This window comes from Urtica dioica, chromosome 9, assembly GCF_054948205.1.
Source record: "Urtica dioica subsp. dioica isolate 48M chromosome 9, U.dioica_male_clone48M_v1_H2, whole genome shotgun sequence".
Classification (NCBI taxonomy): domain Eukaryota; kingdom Viridiplantae; phylum Streptophyta; class Magnoliopsida; order Rosales; family Urticaceae; genus Urtica; species Urtica dioica.
Genome location: NC_142764.1, coordinates 17333319 through 17349931, shown reverse-complemented (window position 1 = coordinate 17349931; position 16613 = coordinate 17333319). Strand labels below are relative to the sequence as shown.

At 35.2% G+C, this 16613-nt stretch overlaps 2 protein-coding genes across 2 annotated transcripts; one reads left to right on the top strand and one right to left on the bottom strand.

Moving 5' to 3' along the window:
• Positions 1-1726: 1726 nt before the first annotated feature.
• On the bottom strand, positions 1727-2334 carry LOC149385393 (uncharacterized). The gene is made up of 2 exons (XM_089626322.1): positions 1935-2334; positions 1727-1845 (listed from the first exon to the last, which is right to left on the bottom strand). Exons 1-2 carry the CDS (start codon positions 2332-2334, stop codon positions 1727-1729), a joined length of 519 nt encoding a protein of 172 aa, XP_089482448.1.
• A 10564-nt stretch (positions 2335-12898) lies between these two features.
• LOC149385392 (sulfate adenylyltransferase subunit) lies at positions 12899-15681 on the top strand. The gene is made up of 3 exons (XM_089625067.1): positions 12899-13160; positions 14514-14735; positions 15325-15681. The coding sequence occupies exons 1-3, from the start codon at positions 12969-12971 to the stop codon at positions 15541-15543; spliced, it is 633 nt and encodes a 210-aa protein (XP_089481193.1). The 5' UTR covers positions 12899-12968; the 3' UTR covers positions 15544-15681.
• The last annotated feature ends 932 nt before the right edge of the window (positions 15682-16613 follow it).

The following is a 16613-nucleotide window of genomic DNA, read 5'->3' as shown; positions in this document are numbered from 1 at the left end:
TTATACTAGAATTATATTTACTCATCGTGACGAGTGTCCACTGATATAGTTAGTTCGTGATCAAGATCCTCCAGGTTCAACCTGTGTCAAGAGAAGTCAATTTTTCCGTTATACTTCTCTTGATACATATCAGCCCTAAGCATTGTTGCTTCCCCAGCGAAATATTCTTTCGAACGTTACTTACTTCGAAAGTGCTAGCAATCTATCGGTTCTGGAATCAACCCTTAGGTGAGAGAACATTAACCTTCTTTCAGGAAGGCTGGATTCCGTATCTGTAAATCATTTCCCACTCGAATTATGCTCTGAGAAAACTCCCAAGACATAAGCTGTGATTAGCATGAATAGCCTTTTAGCGAATGAGTCAAAGAGCTCAGTAACATAACCCAGTGTCCATGATCACTTCAGGATTTAGATCAAGTCTCACTGTGACCATCATAGTGACCTCGGTTAGTGTGTCGTAACGGTCCTTAAACGACACATCTACACCAAGACCTGTCCAAGTCGTACACTTACCACAAGTGAAGAATGCTCCCACATAGTGATCAGCATTCACCTATGTGTTCCACATATATGACTTTAGATATAGCTTTTCAGGCGTATATCAGTCATCGACCTCGTTTTAGCTCACCGCCCGAACTCAGGTGCCCAGCACGTGACTCAGTTTAATACGGAGGCTATGGAAGATAGTTGTTATTGATTCTAATTGTTTAGAACTCAACCCACTAATCATATAATGCTAATAAAGTAATCTTATTATCGAATTTAGTAATCATTTATTCATTATCTTCAAGTGGGCAATATTATTCCTAACAGAAAGTTCTCCAATTTCTCTCGCAAGCAGATGATGATGCCGTCTGAGACAAAATTCGAATGGCCAATGCTTGCAATGTCGGCATCCAGTTCCCATAACATTCCCACCATTCAGCTATATTCATGTCACAATAAGTCATATAATTTCATCTCATTAGAATCCATGGCATAATCTTCATATAACAGTATACGTAACACTTACTTGCACACAACGTCCCTCGTGCCAAGATAACACTTCTTTGTGCGAAGTCTCCTCTAGCTTCTCGAAATGCGATCAACTATAATGGATAACGTCGATGTGAGTACAGGTTCTACAACTCATTGAATAATACAGGTTCAAGATTATACCTCTCTACTCAGTGAAGCACCATCTAACTCCGGATGCAGCTTATCAAACACCTTCGTGACAGCCACCATATGCGTTAATGAATTATTGCGTGTTATAAAAAGGAAAATGTTAATGAATTATTGCGATATGTAGTTCACCTGCAACATGTAATGGATGACACATCTGACTAGTCCATCTACGCTCCACGATGTCGAGAACCCATTTCTTGCCGTTGAGCGCCGACAACTTCTTCTTCATCTCATGGAACACGTAGTACAGTACACCCATCAGCGGATGCACTTCGGTGATGGATTTCCCAGCAGGCGTTGGGCTCAATCTGTCCGCATCCCACCACTGACTAGTGAAAAACGACCTCAACGCGGATCTTTTCTCCCGGAGACTTCTTAGGGCGAGGTAGTTCGTAGCAAATCCTGTTGCTCCTGGATGGATGATTTCATATGGGGCCACTTCTCGTAGCTTGGCCAACACCGTGCCGTGGTTGTAGATAAACTTTGTCGCGTCCCTCCCAGCTTTGATTGTCCTATTTACTGAGTCTCGCTTTCCGATGTCTTCAAACATCAGATCCAATCAATGTGCAGCACAAGGTGTCCAGTACACATTCTGACGCCGAAACAATTTCTGCCCGGCACTCTTGTAGTTGGCGCCGTTGTCGGTGACTACTTGGACGACATTATGTCTCTCGACCTCTTTCAGCACATCGTTCAGTATTGAGTAGATGTAGTCTACACTCTTGACATTCTTCGAGCCCCCCCCCCCCCCCCCCCCCCCCCAAGACCCGATTGGAATCGAGCTTCCCACTCTGACCGAGCCGTATCTTGACGCGACATCTTTATCGCTGCTCGGAGGTCTGGTTCGTAATCAGGAGTATGACCCTTTTCATCAGCGGCAGTGTGAAATGGTTTATGGATTGTCCTTCGAATGGTTTCATCCAATGTGTGTTTATGTTTCTTCTTCCCAACATTACCGAGGATTAAAGCTTGCATCTCCTCCATCACCCCAGGAAGAACTTTATCGCACATTTTAACGTTCTTGTGAGAGTCCAAATGTGCAAGATGTTTTTTTACTCTCGTGATTCCCCTTCCTCCCATTACATGACTGCAAAAGTTGCACGTGTTCGCACTTGCTTTTCCCGGAACGGGCGTGCAATACCTCCTTGCTGGGTCGGGTGACGCCATTCTTCAACTCTACTCTACAAACAAGTCAAAAACATAAATATTCAATTGATTTAAAATAATCCATAATTCCATATCACATATTGTACATTTAATTCCATTAATCCATAACACATATTCAAACTTTAATTCCAATAATCCATAATTACATATCACATAGTCTACATTTAATTCCATTAATCCATAACACATATTCAAAATTTAATTCCAATAATCCATAATTACATATCACATATTCTACATTTAATTCCATTAATCCATAACACATATTCAAAATTTAATTCCAATAATCCATAATTACAGATCACATATTCTACATTTAATTCCATTAATCCATAACACATATTCAAAATTTATTTCCAATAATCCATAATTACATATCACATATTCTACATTTAATTCCATTAATCCATAACACATATTCAAAATTTAATTCCAATAATCCATAATTACGTATCATATATTCTACATTTAATTCCATTAATCCATAACACATATTCAAAATTTAATTCCAATAATCCATAATTACATATCACATATTCTACATTTAATTCCATTAATCCATAACACATATTCAAAATTTAATTCCAATAATCCATAATTACATATCACATATTCTACATTTAATTCCATTAATCCATAACACATATTCTAAATTCATATTAAATTTCAATATACAATATCACATAAACCATTGTAAGAGTAAACATACATCAACCATGACAAAATGACAAAAAAATAACATGAGCTCAAAATCATGATCAAAAGATTCAAAACAAATAAATGAAGTATAACCATGACAAATCTATAACAAATTTCAACAACATCAAGCAATCACATAAAAAAAACCCATATTTTCAGATTTAAAAAAAAAATTCCTAAATTCTTAAAAAAAATTCAAAAAAACTAACATTTACACTGAATTTGCATTCACGCCAGATTTTGACGGGGATCCCAACGCTTACCGAGAATCTCGCCGGGAAGTAGTGAAGATCCGTTGTCTACGCGTCGGGATCTATGAGAACTCGCTGAGAAACACTGGTTCGGCATGAAGATCCTTGCTCGCGGGGACGGGAGACACAGAACTGAAACTCGGCGTGAATGAAATTTTCACGTCCGGGATTCCATTTTATAACCCGGTTTTCAGTAACATTTTAATTAGACCGGGCCGGATTTTGTGAACCGGGTTGCAGACCGGAACTCGTCCGGTTCCCAGGGAATTACACGGTTTTGTACTTGTGAGACCCGCACAACCTAACTTTCTAAACGCCGTCTCCATATGATTCTCTCTCTCGCAAATAAATAAATGAAATTATATTTTCTCTCTCGTCTCAGATAAACGAGAAGATTTTCTCTATACTCCCTCGGTTCACATTTCAAGTGAGATTTCAAGATTTCAAAGGAAATAATATCAAGGAATTTCTCGAAGGAACGAGGAAATAATCGAGAATGAGAAATTAAGAATATTAAGGTCGATAAGGTTTTAGAATATTTTCACGAATGTAAGAAGGATTGTGAAAGTGAAAATATATTTTAACGACCTAGCTGATTTCAACGTGAAAGGAATCCGGAAGGAAATTAGTGAAGTAGATTCCTCGTTATATTTTTTTTCGTCTCTCGAATGAATTATGGTCCAATGAGTTTATCAAGTGATTTAAATATATTAAGGTAATGAGAAATCTCGGAATGAGTAAAGGAATTATCGAGTTTATCTCGAATAATAAATTAATTCCGAGAAAATATTCCGGAAATTAATTTAAGAAAGACATTCTTAAGGACGAGAATTAATTCCGAGAAACCTTAAATATATTTAAATTATTCGAGAACGAAAGAGAAAATTCCCGGTTCGAATCCTATAATTATAATCCGTACGGTTATGGATTTAATTAAATAATTATGTCAAAGGACATGGTTGTAACAATTTTTAAGGGACCCATTTGAAAGAAAACAAGGAAAAGAGTTTGGATTGTGAATAAGATGTTTTCTTCCTAGCTTGCCACGTCATCTATGACTCATCTTCTTCAAAGTGATAAGTATCACTTGGCCGAGTGAAGAAGAAAAGAATCGGCAACCAGGAAAAAAAGAAAAGAAAGAAGAAGAAGAAGAGAACCGAGCGGGAGTGAGAGAGAGAGAGAGAGAGAGCCGAAAGAGAGACTGAGAAAGAGTGCGAGACGGAGTTGAGCTCGCGAAGAGAAAGCTCGGCCGACAGTCGCCGAGCCCCGAGCCCGTGCGCGCGTCTCCGCCGATCGCGCGACCAGCCGCCGCCGCCATCTCTCTCTCTTCCCGAGCTTCGTCGGACCTGTGTGCGTGCCGTTGATCGAATTTCGGCGAGCTCCGAGTCATCGCGCGATGCCGGACCGTCCCACCTGTGCGCGCGCTCCAAGTTGAGTAAAGCGTGTCTCGCCGCGAGCCACGGCGGCGCCAAAGCGGGGGAAAACACGCCGGGGAAAGTGAGAGCTCACCAAAGAAGATTATTCTCACGGATTGAGGTGAGAATTTCAATTTCTCGGATCGAATTTCAAATTAGGGTCCATGCTCAATATTTGGGGTTTTTGAAATTCGAAAGGAATTCTGAGAAATTGATCGGTTATAAGTGGTCATTGAACTCGATTGATGTTGGTTATGTCTTGAATTTATGGATTGAGTTCGGATTTCTTTGGATTTGGATCATTTTGGCCGAAAATTGAATGAACTAGGTTTTGAATTTGGGGCTTTTTGATTCTGCGTTTTGATTAATGATCTTGAGACGTGTTATGACTCTTTTAGTGTTTGGGTCTTGAGTGACAAGCCTCGTTTTGAATTGTTGTGATTTTTTTGGACGAATTTTGGTGAATATCTCATTTTGGCCGAAAGTTTTGTCTTGGCCGAGTGTTTGTTTTGGCTGAAAGTTATGTTTTGACTGAGTGTTTGTTGTGGCCGTGGGCTTGGTTTTGGCTGTGTGCTTTGGTCTGACTATGTTGTCATAATTTATGAGCCTCGGGTTACGTTTACTAAAATTGGTTCGGGTTCGGGTTTGAGATGTCAGGGTTTGGATTTTGGAGTTGATACGAGTTTGAAATTGTGGAATTGACTCGTTATCGGATTCGGTGACTTGATTGCAGATTCACACGGACGAGCGGGAACCGGACGAGTCAAATGCAATGAAGCCGGATTTTGAAATTTTCGAGAAAAGAGTTATCGTAGTTAAAGCTCGATAAACTCGTGAGTTTTTTTAAATCGCTTATAGCGTTTAAATACTCTTGGATTTGGTTATGTGATATATTTCCTGTAGTTAAATAAATAATTTACGATTATTTATTTAACGTTTAAGAAGTCAATTTAATTCGCTTTGGAATTCTCGGTTTGTATGATTTTTCGGATTATTCGTTTAATTTATTTAAGACTCGTTAATCAATGATTTGGATTTTATTTCGTACTCGTTCTCTGGTACGAATTCGTACGAGTCTTGAATAAGTTTAAATTCCGAAAAGCCGGGAAATAAGTGAATTAAATTCTCGAACCCTTGAATCGACTCGCAGTGAATCCTGATAACAAACCTTAAGCTTGACATCACCTCCCGAATCATTGACTAATGAGATTTCAATTTCGGGTTTTAGTTTCTCGACGCTTCGGAACGTGTTAGCGCTTCAGGACGTGTAGAGTCTCGGAAAGCGTGTAAAGCAAGAAAACTCCGGAATTCACCAAGTTCTCCGACGAACTATTCCGGGTAAGTGGGATTTAAGTTTGAGGCGCCAAAAGGGGAATGGTGCCTAGTAGAATAATTGTTTATGTTTATTCGTTTAATCCTAAAACAAAGAGAAACACTCAGTTAGACAAGATGACCGAATAAGGCTTCGGCCACTAACTAATAAGATAATGAGATGGTAGGGTTAAACGATTAGCGGGTTAAGAACCTTGAAGCCTTTAAAACTATGTTGAGCTTCTGTTGTAGGTTTTACCCCTTCGTCCTGATGAGAGGACAACAGGAGGAGGAAAGACGGTGTCCTCCAGATTCAATCCCGAGAGGAACTGTTCTAGGAGAAGGTCCAGCCTCACAGCTGTCGATAACTCCTTGTAAAATACTTAAAGAGCCATACAGTGAAATTAATAATGTTAACGACGGGCTTTATCCCGATAAGATCTCCTCCTGTAATAAGATAGACAGGTAGGCTGTAAAAAGCTCCTGTAAAACATAACGAACTCTTGTCGGCAATGTAGCGAGTGGCATTCCTGAAGGCCCTTTAATGGGAAGTCGATGGGTGGCTTCAGGTAAGTCGATAAGTGGCTTACCTGTCCTGAGGAAAATATGAACCCTGAACTAATCAGGGATTGGTGAGGGTTAGCTCCCCTCTACCATACGCGCGTCAAGGCCCTCCTACATGTGCTAGTGGATCCCAGACATTAAAACTTCGGCTTTCCGAGAGCTAGGCTCGAGTTTTCGGAATAGCTTACTCATCTCTCATGAGCGGCTGCGGACTGAAGTGTCGATTGGGCCCAGTCCACTGATGTAAGGCGCCGGGATGCGTGAGATGGATGAGATTTTGAGGGAACCGGAGAATGCCGGATTCCTGAATGAATGAATGAACTTCGGTAAGAATTGTTCGTGTTAGCCAGTTAGATATTTCCTTGATGCTGAATGATCGATATTCTGCTGAATCTGCTACCTGCTGTTGTCATTTGCATTCGTCATCAGCATCTATTGTCTGTATTCATCATCTGCATTCGTGCATCTCATGTAGCACTAGGTTAGATATCCTGCTTACTGAGTCGGTGTGACTCACCCCACAATACCCCCTCCCTGTAGATGAAGGAAGCTCAGGCGAAGCGGAAGTGCTACTCAACGTAGATCTCATGACGACCTGCGGCAAGGACAGATACATGTAGGAAAGACATGTAAGGTTTTATTTTATTTTCTTTAAAACCAGCTCGAACTCTGTTTCTAGTTCATTTGATATTAAGTAAGTATTTTATTAAAGTTTTGTAAAATGTAAACACGCGCTGAAGGCCTAGGCCGTGTTTACGAGTAGCGGTCATAAGTAGTTGTAAAGCATTTTAAAAAGAAAAGAAAAATTTTACCGTATTTTTCTACAAACTACTCATGACTTTAATGCTACTCTTTTCAAAAATGTGATTTATAAATAATGAATGAGTTGATAGTATATGAGTATAGGTAAAGGTCGCGGTCCGAGGGCGACGGGTGTCCTGCGGGTCGTGACAGTACTGAACCGTGCCAAGAAGCTCATTGAACCCGGTTCTCGGGCGGGAACCGTCCGGTTCCCCCGAGATTTTAAACCTTGGTCTCTCATAACCAAATTCCACCTCTCTATCCTTAGAGCAGACTATGCGTATCCATGCTTCCTAAATTATAGCATCTAGATACGATTTCTTTTATATTTAGGTTCTTTTTTTCATAGTGTAATATTTAGGTGTGAAAATATCGTATGTCCTGTGTTTTTAGTTGAAATGATATGATTATTCTCACAATTTTAAGAAATATCAAATTTATCTCTTCAGATTATTACTTATATCATAAAATTATACCGTAAAACTCATTTATATATCAAATATAACCCTTAAACTAAAATTTTATTGACTTTTGAGTTTTGACTTATTTACTCTAAATGATATTCACATATTTATTTTTATTTTATGAAAAAAATAAAATATATAAATGAATACATACCATTTCGTTATTCTCGGAGATTAGAAATATTTTTAAAAAAAAAATTAGCGTGAAGACCGAAGAAAATTGTATTGGGCACATTTCACACTTTTTTTTTTCTTCTTCGTCAAACCCACAAAAGTCCAAGTTCATCGTTATCGTTTTCTCGGGCCACTTGAGCCAATCAATAAGCTCATCGTAAGATGAAGAGGTAAGTTTATTTTAATAAAATGAAAAGTAAATAGAGATATTTTTTTATAAAATGAAAAATAAATAGAAGGTCCTATTTAAAGTAGTATGTGCATTTCATATATTTTTTTAATTATAAAGTCAATTAAAAATTATGAAAAAGTTATATTTGATATTTTTAAACATGGTATAAATAGTAATCTGAAGGGATACGTGTGATATTTCTAAAACTGTGAGAACAATCGCGGCATTTCGATTAAACACAAGGGATACATATGATATTTTTCCTATTTAGGTTCTACCCTCTCAAATATATATATATATATATATATATATATATATAAAGTTTTTTTTTAATCTATATAAGTTATAAATATAAATTGAGCACCCATGGTTACTTACAGCCACAAGATAATAAACTCGAAGTGAAAGCGTACCTTACCCAAAAAAAAAAAAAAAGATAATGGAAACGTAATCTATCTTCTTTTTATATTTGTCCCAAAAATTGGTATTTTCCTCAATTTTTTCTCGTACTTTGCTCGTAAAAGTAAGAGAGCAAATCAGTAATATAAGTCGAAGGAGATAAGGGTAGTTTAATCAATTTACATTATTCCCGTGATTTTGATAATGGATCGGTTTTTGTTAGGGTTAAAATCAGTTCAGTTCGGTTTCAGCCCATTTTTCATAATTGAAACTGAATTTTTTTGTTTTAAAATTTTTGGACCAATAATCAGACTAAGTTGGTCTGAAGCCGAAATTTGGTTGTCCAAGCTATTGGTTAACCATATTATAGAATCGATATCTAGCTTGAAAACCAGTTTTGAAAAGCAATTATCCAGTTCTGAAACCAGTTATCCAAATAATCGGTCCATCGATTTCATTATTGGTCATCCGGTTCAAACTAATTTATTTCCTTCATTGTACCAAATCTAGAAAAAAAAAAAAAAAAACAAGTTATCCGATTTCAAAACCGATTATCCGGTTGAAATCGGTTATCTGGTTTTATAACTGATTTTTCGCTTTAAATCGGTTATCCGATTTATAAAAAAATGAAAATCCGTTAAATAATCGGAAAATGAATTTTTTGAATAGTCAAATTAAAATCGATAACTGATCTAGTTTCATAAATCGAATCCAGTTGACCAAATCAAATTTTTGGTTTGATTATATGTCACCACAATTCGATTATCGATTTAACTAATTCTTGGTTAATTATTGTACACCCTTAATTTTCGATATATAATGTAAGCGTGTTTGTTCAACTACTTCATAATTTTGGGGGTTAATCCACAAGATAAAAATTAAAATGCCGGCGCATTAGCATAGTTAATGATTAAAAAAAAATCTAAAACGTTTTTCTTTTTTTAAATGACAAACGATATTTGACTACCCAGTTATTTCCTTAATTTTTTTTCTTTCTTTCTTTCATCACCATTCACTATAGTCTCTCTTCTCCGACATTACCTATATCATTTGAGTACACCAAGCACTTTCTTCATTTTTTGTCAAAGCAATGATTAGAGCATGACTAAATTTTCTAAGTTGCGTCTCGGAATGTTTATAAAGCACACAGGAAAGAGTTGTATATTGTAGTCGAAGCAACACAATTTATTATACACAAGCGGAATTCAATTCTTACGCGTTGCAGCATAAATAATTAATAAAAATTATACTTTAAATTTTCGAAAAACTGTTTTCTGAGGGGGTTTTTTTTTTTTTTTTTATATATGTATATAGTGATTGAGAAAGATAAAAAATAAAAAAAAATTTAGACATTAAATATTCTATGGAGCTAAATTTGATGTTCCGTAATAGTTTTATTATTATTTAGCTTATTGAAATGTTTACAATGCATAAAATTTTGATATAAGTGGTTTTTGTTTCTGTTCTTCGCTTAGCTTTATTTATTTTCGTTGGTTAATTTCTTTAATTGTTTTCTGTTATGACCATATAGAACATAGTGTAAATTTCAAAGATTTATGCAATTAGAAAAAGAATAAAAATCTACACTTCAAAAAAATTTATGACAATATGAAAAAACAAACTTTTTAGAATAGTCCTGAAACAATGGTATAGGCTGTAAATATATTGTGATTTAAGGGTTAAAATGTCATTTAATCTTAGGGATAACAGTAATATGTCTCTAGGTAAATATTAAAAGCTTCTTTTGCTTTATATATATGTAACAATGCGTTTGAAAAAAAATGATTTTTAAGATATACTGACGTAATACTTACGCATATGAAACCATAATGCGTACGATGCAACAAATTTGTTCCATGTTGTTGAGCAGAACTGCATATTTGTCGTGTGAATGTAGTTACTTATGAGTTGTAATGTGGATCATAAGACGAAAGCTTACCACACAATTTTAAAAAAATTAACACCTGATAAATATTGATATTTAATTAGTTTAATATGACTAAACAATTCATAGTTTTAAACGCCACAATATTAGCGACAATATTAAAACTTTATTGACTCGATTATTAAATAATTAACACAAAACAATTTATAACAGCGATTTTTTTTTTAATTTTTTTTATTTATATTTTCAGCCTAAATCTATATAACTTTTTAATTCACCCCCTAACTCCTAGCTCCGCCACACAAAACTATAATATGTTGTATTAGCTTTTAACATTTTGTTAATGCATATACTTGACACTTATTTTATCTACACGTCAATCACATATTATATATCTTTAATCATAATAAACTACCAAAAGTCGTGACTTTATTTAACATGTTATGATTAGTATTTTTTTGGTATACTTTCGAGATTTGCAAAATTAATTAATATTTTTTATAATAATTATAGTATTTGAAGTATATTTATGGTATTTGTAAAAATACCGCATGAGAACTTCGTACCACTCTCGTGGGAAGCGATATACCATGCATAATATCCATATCCCACGCGATATTTTAAATATTGCAATGATCATATATTTTTAATAAATAATATTATACTTCATATTGGAACAATTGTGCTAGTAGATCAATAGCTCATCATCCTTTAAAAAAATAGTCAAAATGTTATTTTATTGAGAAAATAGCTCCTCAAGCCGAAATAAATTAAATTGATTGTTTTAGTTAATTTGATTTACTTCGGCCTGATGGACTATTTTCTTAATATAATAAAATTTTGGCTAAAATTTTAAAAGAATTTAAAGATCGACTAGTTGCAAAAAAAATTCTTCTATTTTTGTCCATTCGTTATTGATATTTGATATTTCATAATGCATGATGCGTATATAATTATAAAAAATAGACGGTTGATTTTGATCTAAGTTTAAAGTGTGCGACTAATGAACCATCATATTTACCTCCATAATGTTTATTTAAAGCTTTACTAACTTGTAATAATTACAACATGAAACACAATTTGGGGGTATACATACAACATGCTTTTAACAACTATTTTTCGCTCCGTCATCATAATAAAAAATTAAAATCTGTAGATATTTTTAGTTTAATTATCACATCATACAACATGCTCTTAGCAACTATTTTTCGCTCTGCCATCGTAATACAAAATTAAAATTCATAGATATTTTTAGTTTAATTATCACATCACCCAAGTTAGTTATTTTATTAAAATATTGAACTATTTGCTATTTTGTAATTCTAATATTTCAAGTGACTTAATTCCTCTATTTTTTTTTTCTCAAAAAAATGTATTTAATGTCTTTTATTTTATCTAAATTGCACCAGATTGTTGTGTTTTTTTTTATATATGTAATTTTTGGTTTTGGATAAATTTGTACTATTTCGTATATGGTTGATTTTTATGTCTGACAATATATTTAATTTGAATTTGTTACTAAAATAATATTTCAATTCAGTGTATAATTATATATAAGTGTAGGGATACAATGAAACTAAACACATAAGTAACATGAAAGTGTCACTAAAAAAAGTGCAACTAAGGTCATTTTATGTTTTTCTTCTTTTTAGTTTATTTGCCTCTAAGATTCTAAGTTCATTTTATTTTTTTCTTCTAAAAATACCCTGAATTTACACTACTCAGTGTCCTAACTTGTCGGAGAGCTAGATTTCCCTCAAATGCTTGTCTCTTGCCTTTGGATTTACTCAAGTTAGCTTCCGCCATTTCAAAAATTTATTGAGCTTCTTGTGGATCAATGTCACTATCCTTCTTTGCATCATTTACTAAATAGTTATTTCATTATTCCCTATTATCCTTCTTTGCATCATTTACTAAATAGTAATTTCTTTATTCCCTATTGCAAAACCTCCCATGAGAGCCACCGTTAACCATTATTAATTGTTAACTCGTGTTTTCAAAGTACTTATATCTACATATGTGAAAATAAGTGCGTGATTAGATAATATGTCAATTTGTCCATTCAAAATGCATTGATTTGAAAGTAAATTTGAAATCGGGTTCAGATGTCTTCCGCTCAAAAATAGGGGCAATCATGTTCATATTTCTTCTTTATTTGGGAAATGGAAGCCACAGTGTTTTGATCTAGAGGTAGCTATGCTCCATTCAAAAATTGTTTTTAAATCAATGTAATTTTTTAGTGTAAAATTAGATGTAAATGTATTCTTAGGAGGAAAAATGAAAGGAGCATAAAAGACAATCATTCTCAAAGTATGGGCAATTAATTAATGCTATGTTTTTTTCAATTAGTCAGAAACGACAAAGCAACTAAAAAAGTACGAAACGACATATAGTTTCCTTGGATAATAACAACAAACTGTTTCGTGAAACGTAAATTCAGGGAGGGCTATACTTTTATCAGTTGTCTGACCACCAAAGAGAGAGAGAGAGGGAGAGAGAATGGCGTCGGTTCTGTGCCAAACCCCGCCAACCCAAAACCTCTCTTCCTCGACCATTTATCTCCCTGAGTTAACTCGGTACCCACTCAACGGAACGATTCGCGCGCGAAACGGAAGCCAAAGCTGGAAATCTCTGCAGCGAAAGCTCGAGTGCCGTGGCAGATTCTCTTGTCTATTCTCAGGCAATCGTAAGGTAATTCATTTTTCAACTCTGTTGATCTTAAGCTCTCTGTTTTGACAATAATCTGGTTGTTACCTGGTGAAATTTTTCTAGGTTTGAGTCTTCGATGCTCTATTTAATTTCCCACGGTCAGTAATAGAAAATAGGAAGAAAAAGATTGAACAACGCTTTAGGTTTTGATTCCATTGAATTTGATGATAGGTAACAGGAATATAGAGTTCACGTTTCATTATATTGAACATCAATAAGCGTCGCCGTCGACGAGGCAGCTAGGTTTTTCTGTGCGTAGAGTGACTGACCACGAGTAATTCCTTATCCTTTAGAACAGATTTCAATGGTTGAATTCTCTTGCAAAATATGTTGTCCTCATAAAAATTATCATAATTTGGACAAACGTTTTGTTTTTCCCATTGCAAGGCTTCTAGATTTAGCCAAATCAATTGTTGTCCTTCGGATATTATCTCGATATAGGACTATTGCTAATGCAGTAATGCCTGGTAACGAGACAGTTATTAAGGCTCAACACCTGCAAAATGTCGAAAAGAGTAAGAAAGTCAATTCTCTTATGAAACAATTATATAGTAGACAATAGTTTTCTTGGTATGCTCATATCTTCTAGCTTGTGATGCAAAGAAACAAAAAGCATATACAAATATACATTGCCAGTAAGTAAGATAATTTATTACTTATGTTTTTATACCTCTTCATAAACAAATCTGGAGACAAAATGTATATTGGACACCCTCCTCTACTTCCCACGAGAAATAGCCATTCATGGCCTTTTAATCACGAAAAAATTGCAATCCCTGCCCTCACAGTTTAGTTTTACAGGCTTAATAATTATGTATGTGCGTTTAAATAATGGGTGGTCTAGGTAGAGATTTTGGTTACAGAAAATTGGTCTGATGGATTATGCAGTTTGAGATTCAATGGTTGTTTCAATAAAAATCCTTCATATGGCTCTCACTTTCTCAAATCTGCTTTCTTCGGTTAAGATGTTTCACTTTCACTGGTGGAGATTCGAGCGGGAATGTATTTATTCAATTCTTTCATGTATCAGATTATGATAAATCTCCAGTGAATGAAAGTTTAGGACTCAATGCCCTCGGCTGGACTAACAAAGGAAAGGAAAAAGAGTGAAGAAAATTGTTTGAGCTCTCTTAGGCTTAAGTTTTAGCCTCGCTTGGAAGGGTATCAGCCATGTTTTTGATAATGGGCATACTCTGAGAGAAAAAAAAGCTTAGAATTCTACCTTACCTTATACGCTATTCATGGACTCCTTTTTTACAAACAATGCTCAGTCTTATGACTTCACATGAGGCCTAATTATAATAATTCATGATGACCTTGTCTCTGATGTTTTAGGATGAAGCTAGGAAAGCATTAGAAGGTGCGCTAGGCGGGAAGAAAAGCGAGTTTGAGAAATGGAACAAAGAAATAAAGATCCGAGAAGAGAGAAGCGGAGGTGGCGATTCTGGTGGAGGAGGTTGGTTCGGGTTCGGTGGCCGATTCGGATGGTCTAATGACGACAATTTCTGGAACGAAGCACAACAAACAATCCTGACCCTTCTTGGTATTCTCGCGTTGGTAAGCCACTTCAATCACGATGGCTCGTCTCAATTTCTATTTCGTTTTGTTAGCGTTTAAGTTAATTGCATTTTAATCCCTAAACTATTTTCTGTTGAAAATAATCCTCAAGCTATTTAATTTGTGGCATTTTAGTCTTTAAAAAAAATACTAAGCCTTTTAATGAAATCTTTAACGATCCCCTGAGAAACTTTAAACATATTTCCCAACTTAAAAAACTTATTGATTTTAGGAAAACAAACTAACTAAATAATAAGAATACTAAATAAAAGCTAAACAATTTTGATTTGATAGAGTTAAACTGTGCACTGATGATACGTTTTAAATATGTTTTGAAGTTGTTTAGGGGTTAGATTGATTAAATAAGATGTTTCTTCTTTTTATTAACAGACACTAAAATGCTGCAAAATCAATTGTTTTTGGACCAGTTTGCTCATTAAATTAGTTCAAGGATCAAAATGTCACATAATATTTCATGGATATTTGAGCTAAAAATCTTATTTATTTATATATAAATTTTAATTCCATCGATTCTTAAGAATTGACGCTATAAGGTATAATCTCTCTGACATTCTCTATATGTTTTCAGTATCTTATCGTTGCAAAAGGAGACGTGATCCTTGCTGTCACATTAAATCCGCTTTTGTACGCTTTGAGAAGCACCAGAAATGGATTTACTTTTGTAACAAATAGAATTTTGGGGAAGCCGATGCCGAGTAGTTTCAACGGCTCCGAAATCAAGTCCGATGAGGCCAACACCCATGTGTCCGCTAAAGATAGAGTGTCGAAGAAATGGGGAAGCGAGTGAGTTTTTGTTTCTTATTACCTGTAGCGTTCACATTTTTGAACTTTTAAAATAGGAAGCTTGGTTTTTGGTCTCATTTATTCTCAATTGTTTATTTATTTTTTTCTTCTGATTAAATGGCACATTAATGTTGATAACCAACCCGTGGGATGAAAGAAAAAAAAAATTCAAGCTCACAAGATTAAATGGTTCCATGTGGTGGTCCTCAGTAAAGAAGAAAAAAAATCCCATAAGCATTGATGATGTTGGATAGTCGCTATTCAAACTTCAATTGTTTTGTCAATTTAAGCCCTGTGCTGTAAAATCCAGAGTCTTTTTAACAGCTATTATTGGAGGCCCATCTCAGCTCAGTTGTTTCTTATTCCTCTTTCATATTAGTTGTGATGCTTCATTCTTGATGTGCACACAAATGCAACAGATCACCTTGGAGCCATTTCAAACCGTCTCTGTTATGTGATGATCACTATTGTCCATCGATGCTTTAATGAAAACAGCAAGACATAATAATAATAATAATAATAATAATAAATAAATAAAAAAACAAGGTGGGGTTTCCTTGAATTACTTTTTCCATGTAAATAAATGCCGAGAGAATTTAGCTACTTATAGCCATTGTCAGCGTAACACTAATGTTGCCTCATTTCATTGTCCTGGAGTGGCGTGAAGAAACAGACGTCATTGTCCATTATCTTCTTTTTTTTTTCTTTTTTTTTTATTGCATTGAGACAATTTTTTTGGTGGGAAAAAAACTGCCCCCACTTTATATGTTTATCCACCAATTGATATCAATACAACAAACCATTGGACTAAACGTGGCCTAACGATAGCGGGACGGGACGGAATCCCCGCTACCGTTAGGAACAGTGACTCCCATTACTGCTAATGGGACGGGACGGTGATTCCGTTAAGGGGACTAACGGGATCCGGTGATCCCGTTAGTCCTGGTTATTTTTTATTTTATTTTAGAAAAAAAATTCGGCCGTTGGATCAAAGATCCAACGGCAAAAAATAAGAGCCGTTTTTTTTGCCCGTTGAAATAGAGCCGTTGGCCTATTCCGGGGGGGGGTTTACCC

Coding starts and splice junctions, on each gene's coding strand:
- LOC149385392 (XM_089625067.1), top strand. CDS start 12,969: ATGGCGTCGGTTCTGTGCCAAACCCCGCCAACCCAAAACCTCTCTTCC. Junction 13,161..14,513: donor TATTCTCAGGCAATCGTAAG/GTAATTCATTTT, acceptor CTGATGTTTTAG/GATGAAGCTAGGAAAGCATT. Junction 14,736..15,324: donor TTCTTGGTATTCTCGCGTTG/GTAAGCCACTTC, acceptor ATATGTTTTCAG/TATCTTATCGTTGCAAAAGG.
- LOC149385393 (XM_089626322.1), bottom strand. CDS start 2,334: ATGGCGTCACCCGACCCAGCAAGGAGGTATTGCACGCCCGTTCCGGGA. Junction 1,846..1,934: donor GGAAGCTCGATTCCAATCGG/GTCTTGGGGGGG, acceptor ATGTGCTGAAAG/AGGTCGAGAGACATAATGTC.